The sequence below is a fragment of the Carassius gibelio genome, chromosome B19 (genome assembly GCF_023724105.1).
Source record: "Carassius gibelio isolate Cgi1373 ecotype wild population from Czech Republic chromosome B19, carGib1.2-hapl.c, whole genome shotgun sequence".
Classification (NCBI taxonomy): domain Eukaryota; kingdom Metazoa; phylum Chordata; class Actinopteri; order Cypriniformes; family Cyprinidae; genus Carassius; species Carassius gibelio.
Window position 1 is genome coordinate 23,139,350 of NC_068414.1, and position 16,375 is coordinate 23,155,724.

Here is a 16,375-nt window from a genome sequence, read left to right on the forward strand (position 1 = left end):
TCCCCCTGTGTGGCAGATCTTACTAGGCCAAATACCCTCTGGTCTTCTTGATTGACCATTCGATTACAACCGGACAGGAAGACAGACAGGAAGTCCATTAGGACTGAAAGCTGTTAATCTGTAGGATAAGTTTCTTTCCTCATATAAAACATTAAAAGCCTCTGTAATTGGTTACAAAGCACTATTTCACTGCATTCGGTACACAGATTTAAAAACACACACACACACACACACACTTGTTTGTTTTTGTGAAAGTGGGGACATCCCATAGGCGTAATGGTTTTTATACTGTACAAACTGTATATTCTATCGCCCTACACCTAACCCTAACCCTCACAGGAAAGTTTGTGCATTTTTACTTTCTCAAAAAAAAAAATCATTCTGTGTGGTTTAAAGCGTTTTCATGGGTTATGTTCTCATAAGTCACCCTCTCCTTGTAATACCTGTGTCATACCAATGTCATTATACAAAGTTGAGTCCTGTTATCACACACACACACACTTACAAAGACATCAAATGTAAAACCTTTCTAAAATTCTGTTTTCACTTTGTCGTATTAGGTACGAAGTGTAGATTAATGAGAAAAAAAAGAATTTAAACAACTGTAGTATCATGCTGCAACATAACAAAATTGAAAAAAGTGAAGGGGGTCTGATTATTCTGAATGCATTGTATGTATGAAACTCTGTCCCCCCACAGAGAACACCCTCCTGTTTGACAAGCAATACTAGAGTTGCCATATGAACACCTCATTGTGCTCCGTTTCGAGGGTAATGGCTGTAACTGTCAGTTAGTTCTCTCCTAGTGTGACTGAGATTAAAAATGTCTCAAAACAGTGACAGATTCATGTGCCCTTCATAAACCTCATAGCTGTCTCAAGTTTTTGTGTTTTAATGGAAGTTACTCATGTGTTTTGCAGGTGTCACTAAGGAGGGGGCAGGAGCTATTGATGAGGAGGATTTTATCAAAGCATTCACAGACGTCCCCACGGTTCAGGTGAGACACTTGCATGTAAATGAGGGAGGCGTAACTCAGTTCCCTCAGAACCTAGTTACAATTAGGGCTGTGCAAAAAATCGAATGTGATTTTCATGCGCATCTCATCAGTAAAGATGCTCCTGTAATTAGAAGTATATCTCCAGCACGTGCGTTCAGATCAGGGTTGCCAGGTTTTCACAACAAATCCTGCCCAGTTGCTTCTTAAAACTAGTCCAAAACTAGCCCAATCGTGTTTCCGGGAGGTTCCCCGATAAAAATTGCTTCATTGGGTTAAAATGTAAATTTTTTGGAAGGGTTGTCTCGGTAAAATTCGCATTTTAGGGTCTAAATATCACATTATTGGTATTGGGGTTGCTTCAGACTGGAGCGGCAGTTACTGCACAGAGCCGTAGTCTACCGACAACTAACACAAAATCGTTTTCAAAATCGACAAAGAAACGCCTGCGATTTTAACATCGATTTTGTGTAGATTGTCAGTGAATTACGGCTCTGTGTAGTAAATGCCAACCAGTGTTGCCAAGTCTGTGGTTGTTTTTCATGTCCGCGGGTCAAAGTGACCCCAATACAAATAACGTGATATTTAGCCCCTAAAATACGAATTTTACCAAGGCAACCTTGCTAAAAAACGTATATTTTAACCCCGGGAGGCAATTTTTTATCAAGGAACCTTCTGGAAGCGTGATTGTTCTAGTTTAGGACTATTTTTGAGAAGCAACTGGGCAGGATTTGTTGTGAAAACCTGGCAACCCTGATCTGAACGCACATGCTGGAGATATACTTCTAATTACAGGAGCATCTTTACTGATGAGATGTGCATGAAAATCGCATTCGATTTTTTGCACAGACCTAGTTACAATCCACCCGTGGCTGTCATAACGTTCATGTTTGATGAAAGGCTTGGAATTGTTTGATCTAAAACTGGTGTCTCTCTGTGCGTCTCTCTCATTACATAGATCTACTCCACACGAGACCTTGAGGATAATCTGAACAAGATTCGCGAAGTTCTGTCTGACGATAAACATGACTGGGACCATAGAACAAACGCGGTGAGTACAGTAAACATTACAGGCCTGTGACGTCATTCGCATATGCGCTTGTTACACGAATATTAAAAATGCTCTTTTTAAATTTTTAAATCACGTATGGCACGTGTGCACTAGAGTAAAACGCAGTGGACTTCTTTGCACAGAATATGTGCTGTGAGATACGTGTGCATTGCTTATCAGTGCTTTCATTCGCTGTTATTTTAGTCTTTAGATATTTTTTCTTTTCTGCTGTTTGGAATACAGTGTGTATTAAATGCACAAAACTCGTGTACTTGACAGACTTTAATGTTCGCTTTAAGTTTGTTTGTCCTGAAGCTCACGGCTGTGGTTAAATGCACTTGCATCTACTTTTATAATACGAAATTAATGTAAACACAGTTAAGTTTTCAGAACAGGACAAAACATCTTAATATGTGGAAATAGATCTGTGCATTAGTGTGAATGCAGTCTATAATGGCAATAATGCTGAGAAAAAAGCAAAACCTATAATTATGATTATCTGTAAACTTTCGATACTTCAAGCACTTCCAAATGCTGAAAGTGAATTTTGTTTATCACTATCACTTTATCATAATTTAATAAAAATGCACAAAATAAATTTGATATAATCGTGATGTATTGTGATGCATTGTGATATCGAATTGAATCGAATCGTTGACGTGATAATCGTAATTGAATTGAATCGTGAAACCAGTGCTGATTCACACCCCTAATTTGCAGTTACTAATGCCACATTTTTGCTTTTTATAGTCTTATTAATTGATCAATTGACCCTTCGCAAAGACCCACCTCCCTTCGTTACGGTTGTTATGTCTGACAAGCCATGCTGCTCTCATGTTCTCGTGCAGTGAAAAATACATCATGGCCCAAAGACAAAAATTAGAACATGCCAACAGGCAAGACACAGCATGTTACTTTTGGTATGAAACAAAGTCTCTGCTATTTTTTTTTTTTTTAATTCAAACAATAATTGCTGTTCTCTTTTAAACAATCACTCGGTATCTCACTATGGGAATGCCCCAGATTATGGATGCACCAATTAGGACCCACCCGGAACGACTCAATTTTTGGGTCTGGCCCGTGAGGGGTTGAATCTAAATGCACTTGGGCTTCCCTAGGTTATAAACAACTATACAGAGTGCATGAGCTCCATCAATGAGCTAAAAAAAAAAAAATCGTTAGGTTACTGATTTAACTCCATCTAAGTTTTGATTTCTTAATTTAATAAAGTTTTTAATGAGGAAAAAGTAAGCAATTCTTCACTCAAAATTTTTTTCTCTCTTTAAAGTCGCGATGAACCAGAAGTTGACTATTAATGGCATTTTGATTAAATATTACAAGGCTAAAAGAAAAAAAAGAAATGCATGCATGGATAAATTGTCCACAATAAGATCTATAATATCAATTCACAAAATAAATTTGTTTCATACAGACTTATGCCGAGTTCACACTGCACGATTTCAGCCCAATTTTTCACTCGCCAACAGGTTTTCCGAATGAGTTATCGGAAGGAGTTATATACCAGAATATAAGTATTTAAAAATGTTTTTTTTATATATATTGCGGACCAGACAGAGCTGTCAGCGATTCTTTCTATTGTGAAGTGATGCAATGTGAAATCGCCTGTCTCCGATCCATCATGCAATGTGAACACATCAGCAACTGAATGCTACCCCAGATAGAGACGTTGTGTGAAAACAATGTTGATCCGACGAGTTTGAAAACCGTTCAGTGTGAACTCGGCATTAAGCACATTGACATTGTCTCCATATTCCACTTACAAGCGGCTGAATTTGTTTACTGAATAAATATTTGGTGAAATGTTTCCCATGACAATTTCAAAAGTTCAAGAGTTCATGCCATTTGAGATGCACCAAACCTTTTCTTTGTGAGTTTTCTTTGTGACCATACATATGGTTGATTTACACTTCATGTTTTAAACCTCTATTCAATATTTAATGGAATTGTCAGAAGTTTCCTGGCTTTTATCTAGTTTTGCTTATGCATTTCTATTCATTTGTGACAAACCCTCTTTGATGTGGTCTCATTCCCCCTCCCTTTCCCATCACAGCTAAAGAAATTCCGATCTCTGCTGGTTGCCGGTGCAGCGGATTATGATTGTTTCTACCAGCACCTGCGTCTGTTGGATGGCGCTTTTAAGCTGTCGGCAAAAGACCTGCGTTCTCAGGTGGTGCGGGAGGCTTGCATCACGGTGGCGTGAGTGTCTAATTGACTTCTTAAACAATATGAACTCAAATCTGTGGCACTAGAACATTGTGTTTACATGCTATGTAGATTATTAAGATCTGCTTTCCATCAGTCACTTAATTAAGTGCTGGAGACAAGGAGGTGACAAGCTTTCAGAGCAAAGCAATTCTCATTTCCAGTCAAATTAATTTTGATTTGTGTGCTGCTTTTTGTTAATTGTGAAAAAAAACACCATTTTATGTTTGTGTCTTTGCAGGCATCTTTCCACACTATTAGGGAATAAGTTTGATCATGGAGCAGAGGCCATTGTTCCAGTGCTTTTCAATCTTATCCCTAACTGTGCCAAAGTGATGGCCACATCTGGCACAGCAGCCATACGCATCATCATACGGGTGAGAAGTAGTGGTATGCATTAGTTTGTTGTGTCTGACTGCACTCAGTGTCTGTTTGACCAAATGTTTTTTATTTTTTTATTTTTTAGCACACTCATGTTCCACGTCTGATTCCTCTCATCACTAGTAACTGCACGTCAAAGTCTGTGTCCGTCCGGAGGTGAGATGTTAAAAATACTTCAGCACACTACAGCTGGGTCAAAACAGGGGAAAAGTGTTTCGATTTTCTTTCTTTCTTTCTTTATTTTACCTTTGTGTGTGTGTTAACCCTGACATTGTTTTCCAGGATTCTTTGATGAATCGACTTTGCCGTTTTTATCAATATTGTAAATGTTGAATTTATCTCCCAGACCTTCTGAGCCCTTTTCAAGTTTACAGACATAATTAGCACAATCATTGCTGAATTAACTTTCTTCCTCTCTCTGTCTTGTCAGGCGCTGTTATGACTTCTTGGATCTTCTGCTGCAGGAATGGCAGACTCACTCTCTGGAGAGGTACCACCTTCTGCCTACTGGGGTTGAAAGGCCAAAGCTGCACTATGTAACTGCTCTTTCTCTTTCCTCCGTGTCTCAGGCATGTGGCTGTGTTGGTGGACAGTATTAAGAAGGGAATCAGAGATGCAGACTCTGAGGCTCGAGTGGAGGCCAGGAAGTGAGTGCTGTCTTCAAATTACTTTTATGTATTTTGCCATTTCTGTTGTTTTTTTATCTCCTATGTTGCTCTCTCTCAGGGCATACTGGGGGTTGCGGGCTCATTTCCCTGGAGAGGCAGATTCTCTCTATAACTCATTAGAATCGTCCTATCAGAAGACACTTCAGTCGCATCTAAAGAGCTCGGGCAGCGTGGCATCCCTGCCGCAGTCGGATCGTTCGTCCTCCAGTTCGCAAGAAAGCCTTAAGTAAGAATATCTCACACACCCTCGTCTGACTATACCCGAGACAACCAGTATACATCGAATTTGAAAAAGAGCTGTTTTTTTTTTCTCTTCTTTTTCACAGTCGGCCGCTGTCAAAGTGGTCAGCTGCTCCAGGCAGAGGTGAGATCCTTATTTGTGTCTGTCTGTGTGTGTGTGTGCGTGTCTTCTGTTCATGTTCAGTGACTTTAAAAATCAGTTTTATATAAAAATGTAATTACTGAATTGAGAAAAAGGTCCGAATTTTAGGTCCTGACTATTTAATTTTACAGTTTTAACCCATTTTAAACCTCTTTAACCTAACTTCTTAATTTTAAGGTACAAATATTCCATAAATAAACATGTTAATGGAATTCTCAAAATGCTTTTTTAGTTTAATTTTCAAAATGTTAAGTTTGTTTGCTAGAGCATGGGATGTTTAACTTTTGATAGTATGTGAAAGTGTGTGAATTTCCCCATGTATGTCATGTGTTCTACAGCCGGGTTGGTATTGTTAATTAATACTGAAACTTATGTTGAAATCTAAATAATTTTGTTAATTGAAATAAGATATTTTTAAAAATGGTAAACGCACATAATAGAAGTAAAATGAAAGCTGAAATATAAAATAAAAGCCTTGAAATATCAATAAATACTGGAATATAAATACTAAAAAGGTTCACATTGAGAATGTTATACAAAATATAAATGTAAATGATTGCTTTTAGATTCCACTTTTCATGCTTATTTAAATAAATATTGCATACAAACTTGTTTGTTATTTTAGTGCCTGCCAGCTCAAAATCATCAGGATCTCCAGGCTCTTTGCAGCGTTCCCGCAGTGATGTGGATGTCAACGCAGCCGCCGGTGCTAAAGCCAGACACAGCGGACAGGCTGGAGGGGCGGGCCGAGTCACGACAGGCCTGACCCCTGGATCATACGCATCTCTCGGTAAGAGCCATGCGCAGTTTTACCAGATTTTATTAAAGCGATCATATGATCACGTTAAAAAGAACATTATTTTGTGTATTTGGTGTAGTGAAATGTGTGTGTTGTTTAAGGTTAAAAAAAAACACATTATTTTCCACATACTTTACATTACTGCTCCTCTATGCCCCGCCTTCTGAAACATGCGTTGTGATTGGCTGAATGCCTTAAACGTGTGACAGAAATTTTACGGCCCTTACCAAACTGTGATGATGTGTCCTGGCATGACCAGACAAAACCAATAAAACCCATTACAAATGAGCCATTTGTTGCTGAGAGTCAGAAGCGTCAGACTGTCCTTGCAAAGTCGGAATTGCCCCACTTTATAGAAACATTGTAGGCTACTGGTTCAGGAAACAGTCCTCGTCCTTCATAAAATGCACTGCACACATCTGAATATTTGGGTTGAACTGTTCTGGAACAGTGTTGTAAATACAACTTAACCACTGATTTCTAGTCGTGTCCTCTTGCAACTTTACAGATCTTCTTTATGCACCAACAGTTTGTAACACTCCAAAGACAAAGGAAAAATTGAAATCGCATAATATGACCTCTTTAACTCATGAATATTCATAACTCATACATGTGAATATACAGGCTCTCCGCTCTTTTCTACCACATGCGATAGAAACTGGGGTGAAGAATTCTTAATTCTTCAATGTTACCTGTGTGTGTGTGTGTGTGTGTGTGTGTGTGTGTGTGTCTGTGTGACTGTGTGCTTGTGTGATTCTGTTGTGAGTATGTTTGTCTTTTGTTCTAACTGGTTTGCTGTGCTCCTCTCTCTCTTCTTTGGCTTAAGATGATGCCTCTGATAAAGATGGTAAGATCATCTGCCATTGCTCATCCATTCTCCTTCATCTTCCCCCTTTCTTACTTGCCCTCTCCCTCTTTCCATCAGCCTTCCTTTCTGTTCATGTAACTTACGCTTTCCTTCTGTTTGTCTTTGAATTGTTGATCAGGATTTTGGGGTGATTTATTTACGTGTCTCTGATCTGTATTCAATTATGCTAGGTGAAAAGTTGTTGCCTTTTTGTTGTAGTTTTTCAGTGCTTTGTAGACATAATAGGGAACCTGATCCTCTCACAAATAGTGGGTGGAGCTCATTGTGTGTGATGTAACGCTGTTGCCGTCTGCTGGTGGCGTGTGGTGTCGCAAGAATATGACTCATCTGCCTTTCAGCTTCTGGTTGTGTCAAGTTTAATTGCTTCATTAAAAATCACCCTTACTGATCTGATGCTGTCCTCTTGCTTTATCCATTCTATCCTGTCGTCTTTCCTTGAACTCAATCATTAATATGTTCCCTTAATCACAGGACTGGCCCAAGTGAGTGGTTTTGGAGGGCCACCGAGACACTCTAGAAATCTCTTATTAGTAATTTGTTGGTGCTTTTATGATTGAGCTGTATTACAGCATGTTTGTTTCTCTCAAGGGCGACTACGGACAAAGCAGACTTTATCAACGGCATCTGGCATGGGCAGCAGTCAGGTGGACTCAAGAGGCCGGACCAGATCAAAGATGGTGTCCCAGTCACAACGTAAGTACCTACACACCGTGTGTTCATACACATTCTACGTATACAGTGAAGCAGCACAAATATGTGACCCTGGACCACAAAACCAGTCTTAAGTGTCGGTTTTTCAAAATTGAGATTTATACATCATATAAAAGCTGAATTAAAAAACAGCTTTACATTGATGTATGGTTTTGTTATGAAAGAACAATATTTGGTCGAGATGCAACTATTTGAAGATCTGCAATCTGAGCGTGCAAAAAACAAATCAAAATACTGAGAAAATCACCTTTAATTTGTCCAAATGATGTTCTCAGCAATGCATATTACTAATCAAAAATTCAGTTTTGATATATATAAATTAGGAAAGTTACAAAATATCTTCATGGATCATGATCTTTATGTAATATCCTAATGATTTTTGCCATAAAAAAAATCTATAATTTTGACCCCAGCGATTTAGGACTTGGTTTTGTAGTCCAGGGTCACATATTGTATATAAATATTATATACTATTCCTTACACATGTACCACACCATAAACGCACTATATTAACATAACACCGCTCTCATGTAAATTTAATCTGGAAAAGTGCAAAATATTTGCCAGTAGAGGATTGTACTGACTGCAAACCCCCAGGAATGACCCATACACAATTTTTTTTATACATTTTATTATTCCTATTACGCATTTTTACATTTATTTGAAATGTGAATCTTTTGTAACAATTAAAATATTTTGAATATAACTTTTAATCAGTTTAATGCATCCTTGATATTGCATTGAAACATGACTATAAACCATCTTCACACCACATGCTGTAACACACATTGTCAACTGCATGTGTGTGTGTTTACGTAAAAGATTATCAGGAGTCATCCTGCTCCAAGGATGTAACACACAGCTCCTCCAACTGTTTCTGTGCCTCTAGGTTCCGACGATTCTGATTGCACACCAGGTACCCTCGTCTGACAGAGTGGGCGAGTGTGTTTAGTGTGTGAGAGCGTTTGTGAGCGAGCAAACGTTTTATGTCTTGAGTGGCCTGCATGCTGTGTGGTCTTCACTTGGGTGTGACGGTATCAGTCCATTTCTGCCTGCAGGCGTGTAGAAACACAAACTCTCAGACACATCGGTTTAGCTGTGAATGTTGGGCAGCCTGGGCTGCTTAAACATATTGAGAGTATTGATGGAACTAAAGCAGTGGCAAGCACAGCCATGATGTTTTTCATCTTTTGTGTGCCTTCATAGTGATGTTGTGGAGTCACGTCAGTTGCGATGCTGTTGCAGGGCTATTTAAATTTATGTGTGTGTCTCATGCTGATGTTTTTATTTGCAGGCTGATGGTTTTATTCATTTGTACGGTGTGTCAAAACAACACATTGACTGCATGTTTTTCCCCATAATGCATTTATATTCGTTTAATATGCTGTTCCTCCCCCCACCCAATGGGTCTTTTGGGCCCACCCCGGTCCCTAATCCTCCCCCCTCATTGGCGCAGGATCACAGTCTGCTACCCCTGTTGGTGGTAAGATTTTCAACATATTTCACCTGTAACTCATTCACTTAGCCCAGTCACTTCCATCCAGTAGGCCTCCAACCTCTAGTCATACATCTTCCCTGGTCTTGGTTCACGGGGGTGAAAAAAACATGGGTTTTCCCATCAGCCCCAACTTTCTTCACTGCATGGTGGGTGTGTTGCTTGGATTACTTGGATGGTGTTTTCTCTCTCTCTCTCTTCAAACCTGTGGATAATTTGTTAAACCTCACTTTAATTCTGGGCGGTATGACGGTATATATAAATTATTTAATACAGATTCTGCTTCTACTATGAATCTGCTACACGATTCATGTATATATGTGGCGCAATTAAAAAAACTTTGGTGTTATGTAATGTGAAGCTGTTTCGGTACTTGTGTCTATCAAGGTGAATAAAGTAAGATGTTCTTTACACGTTGAAACCATTTAAGCCACTAAATTATCAAAAAATAACTGTGTTACAATTTAAAATATATTAGATTGAATTTTCAGCAAAAATTATTTTTGTGAGGCATGTATTATTATTATTTTGGTCATATCGCCCATCTCTACTTAAAGTCACAGAGTGGGGAAATTTTATGATTTGGTCATTGGTGTGTCAAAGTGCAGCGTGAGCATGTTCATTTGTGTGTGTGTAGAGTTTGTAGTCATAGAAACATCTTCGCTTGTTCACTACGGAAACCTCATTCTTCCCTTTTTGTCTCGGACACAATCAGAATCACAGCACTAGCACCTCTATGTCAGACTGTCATCTGTGTCTGTGATTAGGGTTGGGAATCGGTAGAAATTTTCCGGTCCCGGTTCCGCCTAATGGTTTCGGTTCTGATTCCGGTTCCATTAAAATTATTAAACAACTATTAAAAAAATATTGATAAGGAAAACTGCACAATACTCAACTACTCAATGCTCAGTGCTGTTTATTATTTACTGTCAACTTAATTTAAAGGTCGGCAATGTCAAAATGCAACATATATTACAGTATACAAATTTTCAGGTTCCGATTCCGGTTCCATTTAAATTAACTATTACTATGTTTTTTTTACTATTTTACCTCCATTGAATGTAGTGTTGCTGGAAGGTAGTAAGTAATGCTGAGTAATACTAGTCCATCAATCAGCATGTGCTTCAAAGTTAATGTTTTTTTTACACTATCAGTAACATTTTGCTTTTCAAGCAGGAATAAGCTGGTTGGCCAAATAGTCCTTTGAGGGCTAAGACACTTGTTCACTTCCCGAAAATTAATGAAATATAAACTTTAATACTTATAACAATGTATAAACTCTCCAGTAAGTGATTGCGTGTACAGTCGTTGGAAACGTGTTTGGCAATTAAAGAGGCAGGGCGGCATTTCTGTTATTTGGTTTGTGACATCCTTTACAGGAAACGGCAAATCATCAGAACACCGGCGGAAGGCTGCTCACAGCACTTGGTCACGTGTTCCACCAGAACCATTTTCGGAACAGAAACTTAGAAATTGCTTGTGCTTCCGGTTCTTTTCAAAAAACAGACCCAGTTCTGAATAAGAACCGGTTCTCGGTTCCCAACCCTATCTGTGATTGTTATTGTAATGTAAATTATTGCTGTCTGGATAAACAACAAAATGTCAGTGTAGCTATGATTATTAGTTTGTTGTTGAAGTTTAAGTTGGTGTTAGTGTACAGTCTGTATTTTGTGTTATCTGTTGTGTATATATATTTAATGCTGTTCGTGTTAAAGTTTGCATATAAAAGCATTTATCGGTAAAAAAGATGTACATTTTCCAATGGTTTTCAAAGCTCACAAAACTTCTTTGTTTTCTGTATATTCACAGCGGGTTCTCGCTCGGGTTCCCCAGGCCGGGTTTTGACCAGCACAGCTCTGAGCACACTCAGTACAGGAGCTCAGCGTGTGAGTGCAGCTCCAGGGTCCCACCGTCGCAGCCGGATCCCACGGAGTCAAGGCTGCAGTCGAGACTCCAGCCCCACACGCCTCTCTGTTGGTAAGCACTGGCTTCTGTCTGTGGTCTACTGTCTAGACGATTTCCTCAGCTGTTTTCTCTCTGATGAATAAAATACTTTTTTTAATCGATGTGTGTCCATTGAATCTGTTGGGGCATAAGTTGCAAAGATGTTGCAATTGCACACTGGCTGTGAGACTTCAGTAGGCCTTCACATAAACAGGGTGATAATGTTCTTACCAAATCTGAAATTTTTTCTTTCAATCAAAGCTCCTTCAAACCTCAGCCACATCTACAATGGATCAAAAGGAGGTATGTTGGTGTTTTTCCCCGCTTGATCTCCACCAGTCATCCCATAATGATAATCCATCTGCTTGTCTGAGCTGGGGCTGTGATCCTATTGGTGTTTAATGCTGGAGGTTGTGCTGTGTTGCGTGTAACATGCTGCTTTGGGAAAGCAGAACATGCCGTCACATTAACCTGCTGGGTCTTCCCTTGTCTGCTGTGATGTTAAACCCCACAGCTTGGTTGCTGCTCCTTGCAAAGTGAATGAATGAAGTCCATCTCATGAATGCAGATGAACGTTGAACATTAGTTAAGACACAGGATATAAAAGCAAAGATCCTGACTCTCCACCTCCCATTTATTAGCATTCACCCTGTAATTCTAAACCTTCTAATTCTTCTGCCCCGTCACTAAATGTCTGCTTTTTTCTTATCAGATTCTTTAATGTGGAATTTGTGCATGGACTCTAGAAATTAGTTCAAATCTCAGTGTTTTTATGTTTGTCTTCCTTTTTTCTGTGAGGTTCCTCAGGGCTCTGTATTGGGCCCTTTTTTTCTCAAAAAGTTAATAACTCTTATTGTAGTTTCAGTGCATAGAAAAACTTTGCAAGTGTTACAGCTTTTCTTTCTCTGTTGCTCCTATCTTACCTGTCTGTTATACCTTTCAATGTCTCTGTTCTTCTTTATCTGTTTTTTCTCTCTGCTCTTGTCTTGATATGTTTTCTTGGGGGTGGGTCAGCGAGGGGTAGTCGTATACCACGGCCTAGTGTGAGTCAGGGCTGCAGTCGTGAGGCCAGCCGAGAGAGCAGCAGAGACACCAGCCCTGTGCGCTCCTTCACGCCGCTCGGTGAGTAACCACGGCAACCATTTTATCTATCAGGACCAATCAGCTTAAATTCAGCACTGGCCTAAAATGATTAGGCAAAATCATGCCATGCTGAAAGATTATACGAGTCGTCCTCCACTTCATTTGAAACTGGAAGTCAAGCTTCTGCACATTCTGCTCTTTGCTCGACTCAGTTTGCTTCAACGTTTTTGTAGCTACCAAACAGGAATGTTTGTACAGTGATACACAGCACTGCAAGCACATTCACTTTGAATTACAAATATTTTTTAGGTTGAAAATGCCACACATCATCCAGCTTGGTCAGGAAGCAGTTTTCTCCTGGTCTTTTTTTTTTTTTTTTTTGCCTCATCTTACATAGTAAACATTGCTAATGGATGCTGACACAAGCTTCATCTGAGGTCCTTAAATACAGCACACCAGAGAAAAATTATGTAAAACCACAGACAGGAAATATTAGGAATAACCCTAATAGTCATCAGTTTTCTAAATACATATTCCTCATCAGTATTTACTCTATTTTTTTATTTTTTATTTTTTTTTGAATATCCTGTTTTGCACAGAAATGTCAAGAAAGGAAGTAAGGCAGAAAAATTGTAACTGCCATTCCTTGATGATTCTATATATGTACCTGTACATACTGTGCAAAATCCTTCTCACAAGTATTTTATTGAAGTAAACATGGATCATTCAATGCCCCTATATACTTCAAACGAAATTTGAAGAAGAACTGAAATGACGTCATTTAGAACAAAATCAGGCTGAAACAAATCTGTGTGCCAAAAAAGTTTGGGAAATAATCAACATTTTCAAGTTTGTTTAGAGAGGCTCAAACTTCAAAGTGGATTGAGGATAATAAAATTTAAGATCGAGACTCTGTTGCCAGCAATATTTTTGAGGTTAGGTAATGCAGAAGAACTTTTCTAAGGGGTGCCCAAGTGTGGAAATATTCCTGGTGTTGTGCAGAACACAAGCAGAACTGGACTAATACCCATGAGCGTTGACACTTGAAGTGTGTGAAATGTGTGCATCACAGCGGGGCATGTGTGTGGTTGGTGATGGCACATTCTCACATTACTGCTAATTTGGAGTTTCTCTGGTGAGCTCTAACACTTGCCTGGTTATTTACGCGTGTGTGTGTGCTTGTTTGCATTCTTGTGTGTGTGTGTGTTGCAGCATCCCGGCATTATTCTCGCTCCACTGGTGCTCTTCATGCCCCAGATGCCTTCGGGGCAGCAGGTGAACTGTAACCCCAGCCGGCACAGGACTCTTTATTTTTTTTATTTATTTTTTTTATTCTATGTCAGTTTTTGAATTTTTTATCTCATCCTTCTGCTGCTTTCAGTTTAGCCTCCATCAGACCTGCATGCTTTGTTTATTGTTCATAACAGCTGTTCCTCCCATTACATTTATAACAACCGTATTCAAGTCGATTCATGTTAAACATCTTTCACAGTCACTTATCTTTTCTGTTTTTTTTTATCTGAATTTAACCCTCTTTTTTTTTACGTGTGTACTTGTTTTGGGATTTTTTGTTGTTGTTGAATTGGCATTTGTGGTTAAATTTCATTAGTGTTTTTCAGTGGTAATCATATGTTTCTGTTTTTTTATTGTCAATATCCATATTATTGGCCAATTGTGTTTTAATTGATTTCTCAGTATTGATAAGATCACTGCATGAAGCTTTTTGTTTGGAAATGTATTTGTGCACGTATGTGTAAAATGTGTGATGTGTGTTGTAGGTTCTGGGTTGGGTATATCTCAGTCCAGTCGTCTCTCATCCTCAGTTAGTGCCATGAGAGTGCTGAACACCGGATCGGATGTGGAGGAAGCCCTGGCTGATGCTCTGGTAAAAATAAATAGACACATATGGGAACTCTGCTTACACCCTTCTCACACACAAGTTTACATACCCTTTCATCAACCAATGACCATACCCAGAATCTGACTTTAGGACGTTTTAAAATGAGAAGTCATTTATTTTATTTGTCTTTTCAGATATTTAAGGTCAGTTTTTTTTTTTTTTTTTTAAGAAAAATTATTACTTGAATTTAGCAGGGATTAATTAAATTGCTCAGACGTGACTGTAAAGATTTTTGCATTGTTGAACAGCATATCTACTTAAAATAATTAATAAAAAAAAATGTATCTTGGTTTTATTTCAATATTAAGCACCAAAACAGTTTTAAACTGGTAATAGTTAATGTTTGAGCAGTAAATCCGCATATTGGAATGAATTCTGAAATAATTGTCACCTTAAGTTTACATTAATGGCTGCTGAAAATTCATATCAAATAAATTATATTTAAAATATATTAAAATAGAAAATTGTTATTTTAAACTGTAATAATTATTTACAATAACTTTTTATAGTGTTTGTGATCAGATAAATTCAGCCTTGGTGAGAATAAGAATATTATTAAAGAAGTATAAAAGATTTATAAAAATTAACTTTTGACCTCAATATATATTTATAAAGGATTGGGATTGAATATTATGTAGGGATGTCGAAAGTGTCATATGCATATTATTATTTTATTTTTTTGAAGATAATGTGCATCTTGCAGATTTTGCAAAGGGTATGCAAACTTATAGAAAAATAACTACTCACAAAATTAATCTACTCAGTGTATTATGTGCTAAATGTCTGTCTTTAACTCATGCTTTAACCTTTGGCTTTTTTTAACAATGCTGCCAGCTATTAGGAGATATGCAGGGCAAGGTTAGTCTGTTTGGCTTTCTGTCTGTCTCTCTGCATTAAGATGACTTTACATTTTTTCTTTTTTCTTTTAAATAGTCTCAGTGTTGACTTTATACCTAAAATTCTAATTTGGATGTCTGTTTCTAAGCAGAAAAAATCAGCTCGGCGGCGGTATGACACCTATGGGATGTACTCGGATGATGATGCAAATAGCGACGCCTCCAGTGCATGTTCGGAGCGTTCTTACAGCTCCCGGAATGGCAGCATTCCGACGTATATGCGGCAGACTGAGGACGTGGCCGAAGTGCTCAATCGCTGCGCCTCTGCCAATTGGTCTGAGAGAAAAGAGGGGCTGATGGGATTGCAAGCATTGTTAAAAACCCAACGAACTCTCAGGTAACCCATTCGAACACAAAATGAGGTGTGATTGTTTTTCATATCCCAGCTTTACTAAATTTGCTGATTCATGTTCAGTGAAAGATTCATTTATTCTTGTTAATCTGTTTCAGCCGTGTTGAGCTGAAGAGGTTGTGCGAAATTTTCACAAGGATGTTTGCAGACCCACACAGCAAGGTACCTTCGTTTGCCGGTTTCAAGCTCCAGAACACACTTACACCACACATGCACACACTCTTCTGCAAGACATACACCAGCATGAGCTGCATCAAACGAAACCGCTTGACTGTATCGGATTCTGCCTCACCCACAGCCCGTATTCACGCCACAGACACACAGATCCACACTCTCAGGCATGTGCAGTGCACACTAACTCTGGGGTTGAAGACCGTGGCTAATCGCATGGTTTGGTTTGAGTGGACTTCTGATTTTAGACAGCTCGCTCGTCTTTTTTCAACCACTGTAACGCCCGACGTCCAAACTTCCTCTGTAGCTATCCTTCCTTTCTTGCTTGCATTCACGCATACACACACACACACTGGGACTGTCACAATTCCTGAAAAAAAAGGAGAAAGTTTCATGAAATTCTCCACCAGTACGCTGGTGTGTGGTGGGCATTCTGGCACAATATGGCTGCCATCGCA

At 38.8% G+C, this 16,375-nt stretch overlaps 1 protein-coding gene across 31 annotated transcripts in view; it reads left to right on the forward strand.

The window, feature by feature from the left end:
* clasp2 (cytoplasmic linker associated protein 2) overlaps positions 1–16,375 on the forward strand; it is a 48,824-nt gene that overhangs the window by 18,981 nt on the left and 13,468 nt on the right. For 2 of the 31 annotated variants that reach the window (XM_052584382.1, XM_052584383.1), the window contains exons 9-30: positions 920–996; positions 1,952–2,044; positions 4,116–4,261; positions 4,509–4,644; positions 4,734–4,804; positions 5,079–5,138; positions 5,218–5,295; positions 5,375–5,542; positions 5,643–5,680; positions 6,324–6,488; positions 7,324–7,344; positions 7,954–8,058; positions 8,966–8,992; positions 9,533–9,559; positions 11,381–11,548; positions 11,777–11,818; positions 12,530–12,637; positions 13,811–13,873; positions 14,377–14,483; positions 15,333–15,356; positions 15,487–15,731; positions 15,845–15,908. In XM_052584382.1, coding sequence (XP_052440342.1) covers positions 920–996; positions 1,952–2,044; positions 4,116–4,261; positions 4,509–4,644; positions 4,734–4,804; positions 5,079–5,138; positions 5,218–5,295; positions 5,375–5,542; positions 5,643–5,680; positions 6,324–6,488; positions 7,324–7,344; positions 7,954–8,058; positions 8,966–8,992; positions 9,533–9,559; positions 11,381–11,548; positions 11,777–11,818; positions 12,530–12,637; positions 13,811–13,873; positions 14,377–14,483; positions 15,333–15,356; positions 15,487–15,731; positions 15,845–15,908 — 2,033 coding nt within the window. Of the gene's footprint in view, positions 1–919; positions 997–1,951; positions 2,045–4,115; positions 4,262–4,508; positions 4,645–4,733; positions 4,805–5,078; positions 5,139–5,217; positions 5,296–5,374; positions 5,543–5,642; positions 5,681–6,323; positions 6,489–7,323; positions 7,345–7,953; positions 8,059–8,965; positions 8,993–9,532; positions 9,560–11,380; positions 11,549–11,776; positions 11,819–12,529; positions 12,638–13,810; positions 13,874–14,376; positions 14,484–15,332; positions 15,357–15,483; positions 15,732–15,844; positions 15,909–16,375 lie in introns of all 31 variants that reach the window. The other 29 variants (XM_052584400.1, XM_052584409.1, XM_052584401.1 and 26 more) reach the window with 25 other exon arrangements.